General features: G+C 39.2%; 1 protein-coding gene across 1 annotated transcript in view; it reads right to left on the bottom strand.

The window, feature by feature from the left end:
* The window catches only part of LOC143039692 (rhodopsin-like), a 47797-nt gene extending 33804 nt beyond the window's left edge, over window positions 1–13993 (bottom strand). Inside the window, exons 1-5 of the mRNA XM_076209930.1 lie at window positions 13953–13993; window positions 11538–12043; window positions 9081–9265; window positions 2832–3022; window positions 1399–1498 (exon numbers count right to left, since the gene is read on the bottom strand). Of these exons, the coding sequence (XP_076066045.1) occupies window positions 1399–1498; window positions 2832–3022; window positions 9081–9265; window positions 11538–11584 (523 nt within the window). The 5' untranslated portion in view covers window positions 11585–12043; window positions 13953–13993. The remainder of the gene's footprint in view (window positions 1–1398; window positions 1499–2831; window positions 3023–9080; window positions 9266–11537; window positions 12044–13952) is intronic.
* Between the last annotated feature and the right edge of the window lie 4893 nt (window positions 13994–18886).

Here is an 18886-nt window from a genome sequence, read left to right as displayed (position 1 = left end):
TATGTGTCTTCATATTTGACGTTGTCCAATCGATGGTCCAGATTTTTGGTTGTTAGACGTGTAAACACGCACACACGCACACACACGCACACACACACACACACACGCACACGTACACACGCACACGTACACACACACGCACACTTACACACACACACACGTACACACACACACACAGACACACACACACACACACATGTACAGACACGTACACACACACACACACACGAAGACGAAGTAAATGCGTTCGCTTGTGATTTTCTTTTTTTGGTGAGGGCGCTGTACTCGCTTCATATTTTCTGTAATTTGTCCTTGTTAGCGTTACCAATTTTCCTCGTTTGGGGAATCTCCTGCTGTCTCGGAGGAGAATCCAGAGGTTTTCCCGAGTAATCCCTTGATCCCAGTGACATTTTTTTTTTTCTTAAAGAGAGTTTTTTCTTAAAGAGAGTTTTTTCTTAAAGAGAGTTTTTTCTTAAAGAGAGCTTCTGGCTAAGATCAGACGATTCTTTTCAGAACAGAAACCCCAGAAAAAAAAATTCTTAAAGAGTTTTTTCTTAGAGATTGTTCTGGCTAAGTTGAGACAATTCTTTTCAGTACAGAAACCCCGGTGACGTTTTTTTTTTTTTTCTTAAAGAGAGCTTCTGGTTGAGATGAGACGATTCTTTTTAGTACAGAAACTCTCCTGGAAGGATTGGTTCAATTCTTTGGTTATTTACAAAAGGGATTTCACAGGAAGACCATACCGACAAGTGTCCTTGTATGTTTTTATTTCTTTTAATTGTGTTTGCGAAATTATTTAATTACTTAGTTAAGGAGTTATAACAGAAACAGAACGTATTAATAGGAACAGAAATATTTAACATTATTTTTGCCAATCTTACATATTTTCATCTGCTGTCTGCATTCTAGACTGATGAAAATATGCTAGATTAGCAAAAATAATATTAAATCTTTTTGTTCCTATTCTAGACTCTAGAATATTCCCGCTTGAGAAATCTGATAACCCTGGACGTTGGGTGTCACACGGACCGTGACGTCATAGCCCTCACTGCCTCGATGCATTCATCTTTTTTTAAGATTAGTCTCCAATCATAAATGAATACTGAGCGACTCTGAACCGTAGGGGTGTCACGAAACTCCCTGAAACAGTGACTGCGTAAGACATGCAGCCAAGACTTCATACGTTTTCTAATTCTCCTTTCTCTACAGACGCTTGTTAAGCTCGTAAGATTGTCATTTAGACTATTTGGGTGAAGTTTCTCCACTAGATTGTACCTTCGTAGTTATCCTCTTCTTCTATTCTTGTAATGAATTTTTCACTACATTCTGATCTCGTCCGAGATATTGTCTCTTCATTAAAAAACAGAAAATTTTAAATTTAAAGATTTCGAAACTTACCAGCGAATGGCGTCACGATGGCGTTGTAACGGTCTATGGCGATGAGGGTCATTGTGATGATGGAGATGGTTCCGAAGAGCGCCCCACAAAAGCCATATACCTGTGGACCAAAACGAAACACTGTGTCAGTATACTAGAGTTCGCTTCACGCTGGCCCGATTCTCCCCAACCGTTGCGAGTGCGTTTGAGTAGAAACGATTTCGGTTACAATATTTTGGTTTTCGAATAATCAAATGTCAAATTACCTTTGCGTCATATCCTGTGTTTATCTTCTCTTAGTTTGTCACTCAGTTACTCAGTATATGACGTAAAGGTAATTTGGCATTTGGATATTCGAAAAGTAGAAGATTGCGACCGAAGTCGTTTCTACTCAAACGAACTCAACGGTTGGCGAAAATCGGCTTAGTGTGAGGCGCACTTAACACGTAAGTTGGAAGATAAGACTATACTTATTAGAAAAAAGTATTTTATTTCGTAGCTGATAATTTGCTAGCAATTTGGGACAATATATTTCGATGTCTGGAGAATTGTGGGAGGTGAGGATTATTGGAGTTTGGGATAAAAAATTAGAACGTAAGAGTTCAGAACTGCGGGAATATTGGGGCGTTTCCTTTAGGTGCATATGAAATGAGGAAGCTATAGTTTGAAAAGTAGCCTGTTTCTTGAAGGGTAATGTGTAGAAAAAATAGAGGAATTGATAGTGTTTCTTAAATGAGATACAGTGGAATTGTTGTTTCAAAAGGTGGGAGAAGAGGAGGCTGTTACGAAGGGTTGAGAAGGTAGGAAATTCAGAAAGAATGAAGGAGAGAAGTACCACAAAAACAAGAAGGGAGGGGCAGTCATCAGACATGGAAAAAAAATTGATTCGATGTTCTTAAGTGTATAATTGTTGGTGGAAAGAGGGTTTGATAGTCTTCAATGTTTATCATGTGTTTCTTTAAGAGTTTATGCCACAAGCGTAGCAGAATGGTCCGGAGAATAGGGTAGATGTCTAATGTAAGCAGAGGGATGGAAGCATCGAAAAGAGTCGTTGCCGTATCCCGAGCTGCCTTGTCGGCTCGTTTTCTATTGGGAATGCCGACCTCAGACGGTACCCAACAAAAAGACACTGATTTTTTATAATTTAAAAAATTTGAAAATTCTTATCACTCGTCTTTAAAAAAAAAAAAAAAAAAAAAAAAAAAAAAAAAAAAAAAAAAAAAAAAAAAAACACTTTTAGCATAAAATGAAATCCCACTATGTCAAATGAAACGAACTTAAAGGATACCCAACAAAAGGACATTGATTTTACATCACTTTTACCACTGAATATTTTTCATCACTCGTCATAAAGAAAGCCTTTTAGCATAAGATAAAATCCCACTTATGTCAAATGAAACGGACTAATAGTGTGATAAAACCATGAAAAAATAGAAAAATAATTTGAAACGCACCTCGCAAGCTAGTGCACCCAGCATCCATTTCTGGTTGAAAGAATTGGTGACGAGGATAGGGAATTGAGTCAACATCATCATGAGGTCTGAAAACGCCAAGTTGACGATGAGGATGTTGATGCCCGATCTCAGAGTCTTCGAGATGCTGAAAATCCACAACACCAAGCTGTTCCCCATCATTGAGAGCATTCCTGGGGATGAAAAACCAGACATTGTCAGGATTCGAACTTAACAAAAGATTGGCGTTCTTTGTAAAGGGAATTGACAACATCAAAAATGACAAAATTTTCACACTGAATGAGAATCAGATAAGAAACAATGGTCTCAACTCTGTCCGGAAATTGATTTAATTTGGAAACAACTTCGCCAACCGTGTAGTTAACGAATGGAATAAACTTCCTGCAGAGGCAGTGCAATGTAGTTCAATTCGAAGCTTTCAGAATCATTTAGATAAACACCTAAGCAAGATGCTGTAATGACTATAATTTATTTTGTATTATTTGTTTATTTGTTTTGTTATAATTTGTCCGTTTGTGTATTATTATTTGTTTGATTCTCATTAATCATTAGTTATATGTCAATTTAGTATTATTAATTATTTACCTGTTTGTTTATTATTTAACTATACCTATGCATTTATTTATATATTTGATTTATTATTTACATTATTATAGTTTTTATTTATTCATTTATTTGTTTATCATTATTATGATTTTTTCGCATCCGAGCTAGATATGGACCAAACATAAGAACATTAGAACATAAGAATAAAGGAGACTGCAAGAGACCATAAGGCCTAAACTAGGCAGCTCCGTATCCATCACCACCTGTCATCCCCATCCATAACGTTGTCTAATCGTTTTTTAAAACAACTGATAGTTTCAGCGCTTACTACATGGTTACTAAGTTTATTCCATTCATCGACCACCCTATTAGTAAACCAATTCTTGCCTATTTCCTTCTTAAATCTAAATTTGTCCAGTTTATACCCATTACTGTGAGTCCTGCCCTGTTGTTTTATTATGATGACCTTGTTTGCATCACCCTTGTTATAGCCTTTGATCCACTTGAACACTTCTATTAGATCACCCCGCACTCTGCGTCTTTCCAGAGTGTAAGTTTAGGTGCCTAAGCCTCTCTTCGTAAGGCAAATTACTGAGTCCATGTATCATTTTGGTCATTCTTCTCTGTACTGATTCTAGTGAATTTATGTCCATTCTGTAGGACGGAGACCAAAACTGTACCGCATAGTCAAGGATGGGTCTAACTATCGCTAGATAGAGTTTAATAATTACCTCTGCACTTCTGTTTGTTACCGTCCTAGCAATGAAACCTGATGCCCTGTTAGCTTTATTTCTGGCGCTAATGCACTGCTTCCTGGTTTTAAGGCCCGGACTCACCAGAACTCCCAAGTCCCTCTCGCACTCAGATTTTTCTAAAAACGTGTTGTAAGTTGTATCTATTTTCGGGGTTGTGTAGCCCTACGTTTAACACGCTACACTTAGAGATATTGAAGTTCATTTGCCATTTCACCGACCAAAAGGTCTCCTGTCGGCATGCTCCGCCTTTGTAATCCTTTGTAAGTGTGTATATGAATACGTAATTATTCCCGTAGAGTTATACGTTTGGATATACAAGAACACACACACACACACACACACACACACACACACACACACACACACACACACACACACACACACACACACACACGCACACACAATAATCATCTTTCCGGCACGCAGTATCATTATCGATGGAGACAAAGAAACGGGTTTCCACGAGCGTAGCTTTCATCCTTTTATGGTAAATAGGTAAAGACGCCCACACGTACACACATTCACACAACTACCCCTTCCCTACAAAAACACACACACACACACACACACACACACACACACACACACACACACACACACACACACACACACACACACACACACACACACACACACACACACACACACACACACACACACACACACACACACACACACGGTGGCGTGGTTGGTAGAGTCTCCGTCTGTTACTACGGCGGTCCGGGTTCGAATCCTGCCCAGGGCTGAAATAATTTCAGTATCGCTGCGCTTCGATTCGTTACTCCAACTCTCGTGGGCGGGGAGTTGGGTGTGTGTGTGCGTGTAAGGTCATAGCATTACCTATAGATTGGTCATACGAGCTCTGAGCTCTCTTCTGGGAGGGAAATAGCTGTCGATCACGAGTCCAACCCGTGATCCAAAGACCAAGGTGAATCAAAGACCGAGGTGAATCATACACACACACGCACACATACACACGCACACACATGCACACACACACACACACACACACACACACACACACACACACACACACACACACACACACACACACACACACGCACCTTTATGACTACTCATAACATATTACGTATCAGGATCCGATGTCATTCTGTTCATTTGTTGGTTCGGATACACAACGACATCCAGCCAAGTTAATGAAACCTGGGTGTCTGTCGGGTCTCGTCGCGTCTTTGTTTAAAAATACGATTGTAGTGAGTCTTGTGTGCATGTGACATGCGGGTAATGTGATTTTTTGCTAAGGTGGTTTTCTCTATAAGCCTCCTGTCTGCCTTCATGAGGATCATCTCTCCTGATTGATTCCATGGCCTCATTGCAGACACGCTGGAAGTTTGAAGAATATAGACGAGGTGTTGATGTTGAATTGACTTACACTTCTGCTTGTATCATAGAATGAAACGAAATAAAGTCATTCAAAATTGGATTAAATAGAATACAGTAAAGTAAAATAAAATAAAATTAAGTCAAAGAAAAATAAGATAGGATAAAACAAGACAAGACAAAATAAAACAAGACAAAATAAAACAAGACAAAATAAAACAAGACAAAATAAAACAAGACAAAATAAAACAAGACAAAATAAAACAAGACAAAATAAAACAAGACAAAATAAAACAAGACAAAATAAAACAAGACAAAATAAAACAAGACAAAATAAAACAAGACAAAATAAAACAAGACAAAATAAAACAAGACAAAATAAAACAAAAACAAAATAAAACAAGACAAAATAAAACAAGACAAAATAAAACAACACATATGTTGGTCCATTTGTTTGTAATCATGTATATTGTGGTGTTGTCACCAAACTAATTAATATAAAAACTAATGCAATCTATGCAAATAGCTAGGACTCCCTGGTATAGATTTTCCGTTGATGTGTTTAAGCGTTTCAGAGGGAGAACTAACTCGTTTAACAGAGCGACGAGGACGCTTTAGCGAACGGGGAGGAGGAAGAGGAGAGGACTGAAAGGCGAGAAAGAGGAGGAGGAAGAAAAGGTAAAAGAGGAGAAAGAGGAGGAGGAGTTATGAGGGGAAGATAGACGAGGAGAAAGAGGAAAAGGAGGAAGTATAACGGAAGAAAGAAGAGGTGAAGGAAGAGGAAGAGAAGGTATAAGGGGAGAAAGAGTAGAATGAGGAGGGAGAAGAGGAGGAGGCATGAGAAGAGGAGGAGGAAGAAGAAGAGGTATGAAGGGATAAGGAGGAGGAGGTATAAGGGGAAAAGGAGGAGGAAGAGGCGGATGAGGTATAAGGGGAGGAAGAGGAGGAGGTATAAGGGGAGAGAAAGGAGGAAGAGGAGGTATAAAGGGAGAAAGAGGAGGTATGAGGGGAGAAAGAGGAGGAGGAGGTATGAGGAGAGAGAAAGGAGGAGGAAGAGGAGGAGGAGGTATGAGGGGAGAGAAAGGAGGAAGAGGAGGAGAATGTATGAGGTGAGAAAGAAGAGGAAGAGGAGTTGGTATGATGTGAGAAAGAGGAGGAAGAGGAGGAGGTATGAGGTGAGAAAGAGGAGGAAGAAGTATAAGGTGAGAAAGAGGAGGAAGAGGAGGAGGTATGAGGTGAGAAAGAGGAGGGAGAGGAATCGGGAGAGGGGGATGGTATCAATGTGTGGGCGTGGGCGTTGGGTAGTGAAGATTAGCGTGTAGCGGAAGCGGATGAACGATGGATGAATGGTCGCGTCTGAGAGATGGATGGCAGAGGAGAAGGAAGGAGCTCAGCGGACAAACCGTCACGGAAGGAAGACGGTGATCGCGTCGTCGTCTGGAAGCTGGAACGTTGTGATCCCCAGAAGACAAAGAACGTTCAGTTCGAAGAGGTACTTCGTGTAAGAAGGAGGAGGAGAAGGAGGATGATAAAAGAAGGAGAAGGAGAAAGAGAAGGTGGATAAGGAAAGATAAGGAAAGGAAGAGGAGGAAATGAAGAAGGATAAGGAAAGAAAAAGGAAAAGAAGGACAGGAAAAGCGAAAGAAAAAAAAAGAGGAGATGGATGAGAAAAGAAAAAAGGAAGGGAAGGGAAAATAAGAAGGATAGGATAAAAAGGAAAAAAATGATAAGAGAAGAAGGAAGAGAAAGAATGAGAGGATGGATAAGAAAAGAAGAAGAAAAGAAGAGGAAGGATAAGAAAGGAAGGAGATAAGAGAAGGAGAAAAAATATGTGTAAGATTAAGAGAAAGAGGAGAAAGATATTGAGAAGAAAATAGAAAAATAACAACTAAGAACAGAAAAAAGAAATAAAGAAATAAAGAAAAGAAGATAAATCGAAAAAAAGAAATCAAGGAAATATGAGGAAAAAATAAAAGAATAAAAAACAAAAGAAAAAGAAGAAAATAAGGAAAAAAGAAAATAAGAGGATAAGAAAAAAACTAAGGGAAAAAAAGAAATTAGAAGAAAATAGAAAAACATGAGAAAAAGAAAAAAAAATAGAAAAGAAAAACAAACTAGAGAAAGAAACTATAAAAATGAAACAAAAATAAATAAGAAAACAAGAAAGAAGAAAGAAAACAAAGAAGAAGAAAGAGAAAAAACGCGTCGAAATTTCCTTTTCCATCAAAGCTCAACCTCAACCAAATGAATGCCAAATATCACCAGATAGATAATTAAAAGTATAATAAGAGATCTGACAATGGGACACACATAAAATACCAGACAAAATACGTGCAAAAAAAAAAAAAAAAAGGATGACTGTTGAACACACATCTACGTCCCACAATAACCCATAGTGACATTGGCAGTAAAAATGTGGAGAAAATAGTGGATAAACGTGTTCCATGGACATAAAAGAGATGAGTCAAGGAGGTCACGTTAACGTTATCTGATACTTAATTAACATGGTTTGGTTTGCGTTTCATAAACCGTGGTCACATCTCACTTGACATTTTTCATTTGATGTTCTTAGGTATTGCGACGGCTCACTGTGACATAGTGTAGGTCAGTTACCCTCTGTCAACTTCACTGTGGTTGAACAGATTGGGCGCCCAGAAACAGAGGGGCATCCCCGCCTTTTTTTTTTTACTGGTTACAAGTTATGTGCAGATTGTGAAAAACACAAGCCTTCTCTTTATATATCCGTAGTTAACTCGAAACCAGTAAAGTGGCATGGATGCCCCTCTGTTTCTTAACGCCTCTTATCACATGCAAATATCATAACCAGTAAAAACCTAAATCATTCGTGTATTGCAGGTGTGTGTGTGTGTGTGTGTGTGTGTGTGTGTGCGTGCGTGTGTGTGTGTGTATTGTGTGTGTGTGTAATTCACCATGGTCTTGGATCACGTGTTGGACTCATGATCAACAGCTACTACCCTCTTGGAAGAGAGTTCATATATGACTGATCTATGGGTAATGTTATGACCTTACACGCACGCATACCACCAACTCCCCGCCCACGAGAGTTGGAGTAGCGACTCGCAGCTCAACGATACTGAAATTATTTCAGCCCTGGGCGGGATTCAAACTCAGACCTCCGTACTGGTGGCCGCGATCGCTACCACTGCATCACTGAGTCGTGTGTGTGTGTGTGTGTCTGTGTGTGTGTGTGTGTGTGTGTGTGTGTGTGTGTGTGTGTGTGTGTGTGTGTGTGTGTGTGTATGTATGTGTGCGTGTGTGTGTTTACCTATTTGTAGTATACAGTAAAGGAACAACACTCGTCGGGTCCCGTTTTCTACTCTTCAGTTTGTCATACCTAACCTCAAATTAATGTACAGTTCCAATTTAATCTATATCCTTGATTTCTAATTATCATATTTAAATTTGAATTCAAATTCATCAATTATTCCACCTTCTAATTGATTCCAAATATTTAAGCATCTCTATAGAAAACTATTTCTTCATTTCCTTGTGTACGTATGTTTTTTTTTTACATGCTTGCTTACCTATAAAGAATCTAGTTATCATTTGTGTGAATATTTTCACTTACCCAGGAGGATGTAGAGAACGCCAAACATGGATTGCCAGATGGGATGAGGCGCCTTGAACTGTTGCCAGTGGGGGAGGACTTTGGTCACCAGGACATCTGGTACCAGATCAACTAAAGTCACGTTGGCCAGGAGGTCCGGGTGACCTTCAGAAGCCATGACGTTGCTCGCCCACCAGCCACCTCGCCTGACGAAGAAGTGAGAAGACGTCGTGAGATGTGGAGAGTGACGGAGTGGGCGGGAGTGAAGGGGGAGGGGAGGGGGGAGGGTGGAGGTGGCACTCCACCAGAAGTGGGCCACAAGTCTCTTGGGGATATCGAGATCGCGAAGTTCGATTGGGTCTCGCTTTGTTGAGGTCACGAAGTGCGGGAGACTACGGCAAACACGTTCGCATACAAACACGTGGATGAGTACACACATACATACACACAAACACACACGCACATACACACACACACACACACACACACATACATACACACAAACACACACACACACACACACACACACACACACACACACACACACACATACATACACACAAACACACACATACATACACACAAACACACACACACACACACACACACACACACACACACACACACACACACACACACACACACACACAAATGGCTCCAACACTTTCAAACTTGTCATATGAAAAGAGACTGGCTAAAATGGAGTTACCGACTGTGGAGCAAAGAAGAGAGAAAAGCGACTTACTGGCCATCTATAGAATCATGAAGGGCACAGAAATAATCGATAGAGGGGACTTGTTAAATTGGGACAACAGAAACACAAGAGGACATGGAAAGAAGCTCAAAAAAATAGTTATAGAAGAGATCTGAAGAAGAACAGTTTTCCACACAGAGTGGTGGACACTTAGAACAAACTGGACGAAACAGTAGTGTGTGCAAAAACCATTCACGAATTTAAGAGCAAACTAGACACTACGAAATACAAAGGCGGGGCACCACAAGCGTAGCTCCCTTTCCCGTAAAATACAACTAGGTAAATACACAAACACACGACTTGACGGCGCAGTGGTAGCGATCGCGGCCGCCACTACGGCGTTCGGATTCGAATCCCGCCAAGGTTGAAATTTCAGTATTGCTGAGCTGCAAGTCGTTACTCCAACTCTCGTGGGTGGGGAGTTGGGCGTGCGTGTAAGGTCACAGCATTACCCATAGATCGGTCATATATGAGCTCTGAGCTCTCTTCCGGGAGGGAAGTAGCTGTCGATCACGAATCCAACACATGATCCAAGACCATGGTGAATCACACACACACACACACACACACACACACACACACACACACACACACACACACACACACACACACACACAGACGCACACACAAAAACCTGGGAGTGATCATCACAAAAGATATATCCCCTGACAAATATATAAACAAAATTGTCGGCGAAACCTATAACTTGCTAAGATCAATAAAAGTACCTTTTACTTGATTGATGAAATGGTAAAGAAAATACTAGTCATATTGATAAGGCTCAAATTGGAGTACGCAGGGACAATATGGTCACCCAGTACAAAAAAGAATATAAAGAAGATTGACAGAATCCAGAGAGCAACTACGAAGATGGCCCCAACACAATAAAAACTCTCATATGAAGAAAGAGGTGACTTGTTGACCACCTACAGAATCATGAAAGGCATGGAAGTCCTTGATACAGAGGACTTACTAAATTGGGACAAAAAAAAAAAAAAAACACAAGAGGACAGGAAAGGAAGCTAAAAAAGGACAGTTATAGGAGAGACCTGAAAAAGAACAGCTTTCCATACAGAGTGGCGGATGTATGGAACATATTACACGAAACAACAGTGTGTGCAAAAACAATACAAGAATTTAAGAGCAAACTAGATATGGCGAGATACAAAGACGGGACACCACGAGCATAGCTCCCCTTCCCGTAAGATACAACTAGGTAAATACAACTAGGTAAATACACACACACACACACACACACACACACACACACACACACACACACACAGTCTAATAAGGATTGTATGAGACTACAAGAACAGTTAGTTAACTGACATGTGACTGGAGGACTGGAGAAAGAGGAATTGTGATCAATATATTTAGAAAAAAAAATGTAGACAAATTATCCCCTCCCCCCCCCAAAAAAAAAGAGAAAAAATGGGGGAGTGACTCAGAAATACATATACAGGGTGACACAGAAGTAATGAGGCATTTGATAACAGCACGATAGAAAATATATATGACCTCGATAAATGAGAAACAAAAACATAAATAATGTTTGTTGAAAACTAGATTTCATTGCCACAAGCTCACTTCTTGGTTTCGACGCCCCAATCACACACACACACACACACAGGCACACACACACACACACACACACACACACACACACACACACACACACACACACACACACAAGAAAAAAACAGTTACATTGAATATCTTACCTGTTGGGCCACGCGATACTGTGGAAGTAAGAATTTTCTGGCGTCATACTCTTGGGCTTCACGGAAACCTTTAATGCTGTCTGGTCTGGCTCCTCGAGTCTTTGAGTGTCTCGCTTGGCCGTGGCCTTTGTCAGATCATGTTTTTCCCCCTTTGTCGTCCCTGCTACTTTTTTTCCTTTGTCGCGTCGTTATGGGTTCCTTCTGGGAAACCTACTATATCTTTGGAAAATTCAGTCCTTTGTCGAGAGCGACCTCTTCAAAGGCAGCATCGTCTTCGTTTCTCTTTTTGAATTCGAGTCTTCTTGCAACCGTCATTTGGACTTGCGATCCCTTTACTCACTTCCTTCTCCTTCGTTTAATTTGTGTCTACATTCTGGTGGAAATGCCAGACAACATTTTCCAATCCTTTTATTTCTTTTTCTGTCTTTATTTCTTCACGCCATTGAGTCTTCTGGACGTCCGGATGAGGTTCCGAAGTTGGAGACGTTTTTGGGCAGGATAGGATTCTGTCAAAGAGAAAATTTTACCTCGTTAGATATTTTTCCGTGGTATCAGTGCCTGGAGTAATTATGACATTGGCCTTTTCACTAACACACACACACACACACACACACACACACACACACACACACACACACACACACACACACACACACACAACACGAGGGGGATAAGGATGAACAGTTTAGGAGATAATAGACAACTCAGATTTCGTCAAAGATAATCAGCGATTCTATCCTTAGGAACACTATAGAGCTAAAGTGTGTTTGTGTGTTTGCGTGTGTTTGTGTGTTTGCGTGTGTATGTGTGTTTGTGTGTAAGCGCGTTTGTGTGCTAACGTTAAATCTAAGGAATGCATATAAGTTAAAAAGAATAGGCTTTCGCCAGCCAGAATAATGATAATGATTAATAGTAATAATGATAGAAACAAAATAATAATATTAATATTGATGATGATGATGAGGTTGATGATATTAACAATAGTACTTATTATATCATAGATGCCACATTGTTCAGACGATATTTGAGACAGTATTGTTTGAGGCTGGTTTGATCGAACGACATGTGGCTTCTACAGACCCAACAATAAACAAATAGATAAATAAAATAAATAAATAAATAGATATATAAATAAATGCGAACAGAACTCGGTACAACATTTTGAATCGAGATAGGAATCCAACGCATCTAAATAAAACTGTCCTGAGTTATTAAATTTGTTTTAGGTATGTTAATACGTTTTTCCAGTCGGAACTTATTTATCGGGACTGCACGGGTAAAAGTCGTCTTTCTCGTTGAATATTTGGAGATTTTGTTGTTGATGTTGTTTTCCATTGTAGAAATGATTTTACTCTTAGTCATGGCAAGATTTCCAGTCTCGTACAGATGCCATATTGACTTACTGATAACGATGTCTTGGGTTTGTGATAAGAATTATCGTACACTTTAGGATATACGTGGGATCCAAGAACTAGTACGCTAATAACGGCCTTATTCAATTAGAAAATAAGGTTCATGATAGCTAACGCTGAACGTAGTCTCCTTTTTTTTCATATTTCTGTATCCAAATAATAATGTTAATATTCTAAGAGACTCGAATGCAAAATACTAAAATCACACTGAAAGCTGACAGAACCATATATATATTTCTGTTATATCTGGAATCTTTTTTAAATTTTACTTTAATTACAGACCATTTGGAAGAATACGGTTCAGAAGAGAGTCGACCTAATAATGATAAATAAAAATAAATAATAAATAAGATAAATAATATAGAATAAATGAAACATAAATACCAACCTAACCTAATTTTCCTTTTTCTTTTCGTTGTCTTTTTTGTAATATATATATATTTTTGTAGATTATATTTCCTTCACTTTTTTACACAAAGAAACTGGCCCACCTAAATACAAAAAAGAAAAAGGTGCAATATTTTTCTCAGAAATATATATGAAGGAGGGGTCGAGAATCGTTGCCGGTCATTGTGGGGCTCCGGGTATCCAGCCAGTGGAAGTTGAGGCAACAATTATCCATAAATTGTGTAAAAGCACCATCGAATTCAAAATATAAAATAAAGGCCTTGAATACGAAGATAAGTTCAATGATTAAGTTGATAATGGGATTTACTTCCAGAACATCTTCTTTCATCGGGGAGTTACTGAAGTTTCAAACTAGATGTGAAACACTTGAAACACGTGAATAAAACGACTGAAACAAACACACTAGGCCTGGGAATGAACCAAAAGCACGTTTCCCAAAGACATTTAACCACCGCAACTGATTCTTTATTGAACACAGACGAAAACGTACAAATAAATCACTAGGAGTACAGTCTGTATCCAGACATGTCCACGTGGCTAGTCTTGAGCGATGGGTAAGGGAGTCCAGCCTTAGGAGTGTTGCTAACAAACCCACCTGGAGTGTAAGTCTGTGAGTCTGAGCAGCGCGCAAGAACGAGGATCTGTCTCCCCACGCACTCCGCATCGGCTTATATGCGTTGCCGCTGCTGCCACCTGTTGCCGCCACACCTGACTACGAGCCTGCCAACTATCGTCCGGTTCGGTGGCTGGCAGAATGGAGTTTGTGGTTGGAAGAGTCCCTGGTGTTGACACAACGGGGTTGAAAGAGGGAGAGAGAATGCGTGAGAAAGGGTTTTGGAAAATTGAAATTAATCTCTCACGAATTTACCGTGAGATTGACACGAAGACCTCACAAGGGTATACAAACAGTGTACGTTTATGTGCGTGCGTACGTGTGATTCACCATTGTCTTGGATCACGTGTTGGACTCGTGATCGACAGCTATTACCCTCCCGGAAAAGAGCTCAGAGCGTGTGTGTGCGGGCATGACTGTGTATATGTGCTCATGTGTATTCGTGTGTATGTGAATGTGTGTGTGCGTGTATGTGTGTATGTGTGCGTATGTTTGTGTATGTCTAAGTGTGTGTGTGTTATGATAATAATAGTAATAATAATAGTTACAATATAATGATAATAATAATGATAATAATAATGATAATAATAATAATAATAATAATAATAATGATAATAATAATGATAATAATGTACGGTTTATTGGCTATAGCAGCATTACTGCTAAAAATATACAACCTACAGAATTATGAAATTATAAAACTATGACAGTGAAAAGATGTTACAACCATTAAAAACAAAACAAAGCAGTAAGCTTAGGAATAGCTATGTTGTACAACATTGTTATTTCTAAATACGTGTGTGTGTGTGTGTGCGTGTGTGTGTGTGCGTGTGTGTGTGTACACGTGCGCCCGTGAATCTTTATTTTCATCCCTCCCTCTTCCACTCTCGTTTCCATATACCCGTTAGGTCCATTTCCTTAGTGTATCAAGTTTCATCAAAGTTTAGCTCTTCTCTCGTCAAGCTTCCTGAACCATAAAAATATTCAGTTTAATAAATCATATAACGTTCCATCATTTAAGACTACCTGTACGTTGCCAGTAAAATAATTATATTTCGTGTAATACTTTTAATATGAAAAGTTGTGCCTCCACAGTCAGGCAAAATAATTAAACTTTGCTGGCTTGCTATTTGGACATAGAAATAACGTTTCAAAAATCTACGGGCAATTCATCCATATTTCAAAATCTCCCTATTTTTAGCTCTCCTACTCTATTTCTCTATCCTTCTATATATCTATCTGTATTTCCATATATAAATATATATATATGTATATATATATATATATATATATATATATATATATATATATATATATATAACATTGAATGGGTCCCAGTGGTTAGAGATACATTTTAACAACCACAATGCACTTTCTAAACTAGGCTATCTTTCTTGATAGCCTAGTTGCTAAGTCACTACCGCACTTGTCATGAGGATGCTGGGTTCGAGTCCTTGGCAGTACCGCATTTCAATTTCTGCATGTCGGCATTTTATGGCTTAGAATTAAAGTACATTGTGGTTGTTGATATATATATATATATATATATATATCATATATTATATATATATCTGTATATATATATTATATATATATATATATATATTTATCTCTCATCTCTCTCAATCTCTCCTGCACTCTTTCTCTCTCTCTCTCACTTTCTTTCTCTTTCTCTCCCTCTCTCTCTCCCTCTCTCTCTCTCTCCATCCCTCTCTCTCTCTCTCTCTCTCTCTCTCTCTCTCTCTCTCTCTCTCCATTTCTCCCTCTCTCCCTTCCTACCTGTGTGTATCTTTTCTCTCTCTCACCTTCCCTCAATCTATGTCTCTGTCTCTGTCTTGTGCCTTAAAACAATGAAGTTAACATTCACCTACACTTCCAGAAAGTAAAAAATGAGTGAGATTATGAGTGACAGTGTCAAAGAAAATGTGTGGGATCTGGAGAAAGAAAAAGCGGATTAGAAAGAGCTTTGTCAAGACATGAAAAACTGTAATAGTCCCGTATATTAAATATCATGAATTTACCTTCAGTCTGAAACTAACATAAATGTATACTCATTCTAAAAGCAACATGAATTAATTTTCAGTTTAACTACGAATCTACGATACGAATGTATCTCCAATCTAAGAAAAAACATGATTTTATTTGTAATCTAGAAGTAACATCAATTTCTATTCAGCAAAAAAAAAAAAAAAAAAAATGGAAGGGTCGTTTTGATATTACATATATTTCACAGATCTTCAGGAAGATCCATCTAAACCAAATTTCCTCCACAATATATTCTAGACAGGATAAGATTGCAAAATGATTTCTGTAAGTGTCATTTCAAGTTTTACGAAATAGCTGTAAGGATAATTTAATTTCCTTGTAGCCCAGCAACAAGCTCGCATTGCATTGACAAATGTCACTCCTCTCTCCTTTCCCTGTTTTTCTTTATCCTACTCCACACCAACCTACCTCCTCCTCTTCCCCCTCCTCTTCCTCTTCTTCTTCCTCTTCCTCCTCCTCTTTCTCCTCTTCTCCTCTTTCCCTCCTCCTCTTCTTCTTCCGCTTCCTCTTCATTTTCTTCCTCCTGCCCTTCCTCCTCCTCTTCCTTTTCGTCTTCCTTCTCCTGTTCCTCCTTCTCTTCCTCCTCCTCTTTCTCCTCCTCTTTACTCCTCTTCCCCTTCCTCTTCATTTTCTTCCTCCTCTTCCTCCTCCTCTTTCTCCTCCTCTTTACTCCTCTTCCCCTTCCTCTTCATCTTCTTCCTCCTTCTCTTCCTTTTCGTCTTCCTCCTCCCGCTCCTCCTCCTCTTTCTCCTCCTCCCCTTCTTTTTATTCACTTATCTTGGACCTCCGCCGGAGTTGTCCACAGTCAGTCTCGTGGTAACCGCTCATCTGCTTTCTGTCTCGTTCTGACTGAGCTCTTGGAGTCCCACTCGAGGCGAGGAGTGGGTGGGCCCTGGTTACTCAGTCGCCCCTATGAGGTCTTGACATAAAGAATTATCATGACGGACTGAGGTCTCGATATGGACAACAGGTTGTGGGGGATATGGAAGTGCCTGGTGTAGGCCTTATGGTCTCTTGCAATCCCCTCCATTCTTATGTTTTTATGTCCTCTTTCGTTTTGGTTGTCGCTAGACGATTTTATTCAGCTGAGGGGAGCGGAGAGGGTAAGATGGATTCCCTAGGTGGATTCAACTCTTAACTATTATGACGCACTCTATTTATTTTATTCTAGTTATCGTCGGGCAGTTTTATTAGTCATGGTGAGTGTTGCTAAACCACAGTCCTTGGAACTCGAGTGACACAGCGGAGATGAGTGAAATATCCTGTATGGATTGGAATGAAGCTCCGCCCACAGTTATGACGAGTTGTCACGTGATTGGCTGATTGTCATACTGATACCATATTCAGGGCATAGGAATATAACAGAGTTAATCCAAGTTTTAATATCTATATTCATTGTATTATATGTTTTAGAAATTACAACTGGTACTATACTATAAAGTGTTTTATTTTGTAATAAAGTGTAATAAATGTACTTCTTCGTTAGGGTGAATATTCAATATTGTATTACGTTTGGAATGTGTGCTAATTCGCTTTGACCGTTTACCCGCGTGCCTGGTTGTAAATATATCCTACCAGACAACATTAAATTGATGCAGTCGTTCTCATATTGTTTCCTATTTTGTCTGATTGTTTTGTACATTTTTATCGTGTATGAAAAACCATGATAAGAAGTTATTCAAATTACTAAGCGTACCAGACACGAGTCTTAACTTAACGGTTGACATTTTAGAGACCATTTTGAATTTTCCGTTGTTGTCTTGTTTAGAACTTGGCTTTAAGTTTAATTGGAATTATTCTGAATTGATTACAGTTATTTAATTGCAAATTAGATTTTAGGATGCGTTTTAACCCCACTTGTAAACACGTGTGCAATGCATCAAAACTTTGCATCAAACAATTCGTTTTTGTGACATTCGAACGCAAATATTTAGTATGTAAGTTTATTTTGTGTTATGTTCGAATTCATTCGAAAATATTTTCGTAGTATAATAGCGCTTGCAACGAACCGTCAATAGTAACGAAATCCAAATCCTCACTTTTAAATTATTTGCAACAGTATTTCAATCGTTATGTTTTGAATGGTAGGTCGCCCCCCCCCCCCCAACCTCAACGATTTTTGAAAATCGTCGACTTGATGATAACTCTCGTTAGATTGGCTTGCCACGTGGATGGGCCAGTCCATGGTTCTGTTTTTATGCAAGAACGATTTGCATTAATTGCACGTATTGCAAGATTAATATCTCGACATAGTTTTTGTTTGGGTTTGGCGGGAAGGGAGAGAAGGGGAAGGGAGGGGAGGTCAAACGTACAGACAGGCAAAAGACAGATAGACAGGTAAATATGGATAAAACAACAAACAGATGGACGAAAAGACAGACAGGCAGGCAGACAGATAGACAGACAAAGGACAAGCAGGTAGGCAGACAGACAGAAAAGCAGGCAGATAGACAGACAGACAGACAAGTAAGCAGACAAACATAGGCAGACGGACAGACAGTCAGATAATGATATAGATAGATATGTAGATAGATACAGACGTGTATTTACCTAGTTGTATTATACGGGAAGGGGAGCTATGCTCGTGGGATCCCGTCTTCATCTCTCATTTTATCTAAACTGTTTTTAAATTCATGTATTGTTTTTGCACACACCACTTTCTCATCTAACTTGTTCCAAATGTCTATTACTCTGTGAGGAAAGCTGTTCTTTTTCAGATCTCTTCTATAACTGTCTTTCTTGATTTTCTTTCCGTGTCCTCTTGTGTGTGTGTGTGTGTGTGTGTGTGTGTGTGTGTGTGTGTGTGTGTGCGTGTGTATGTTTTGCACTAATATCTTGTACGAGTATCGCAGCATATTGGTAGGTAGATA

This window comes from Oratosquilla oratoria, chromosome 27, assembly GCF_046742065.1.
Source record: "Oratosquilla oratoria isolate Oo_2021 chromosome 27, ASM4674206v1, whole genome shotgun sequence".
NCBI lineage: Eukaryota > Metazoa > Arthropoda > Malacostraca > Stomatopoda > Squillidae > Oratosquilla > Oratosquilla oratoria.
The sequence above is the reverse complement of the archived record's forward strand: the minus strand, read 5'-3'. Positions and strand labels throughout refer to the sequence as shown.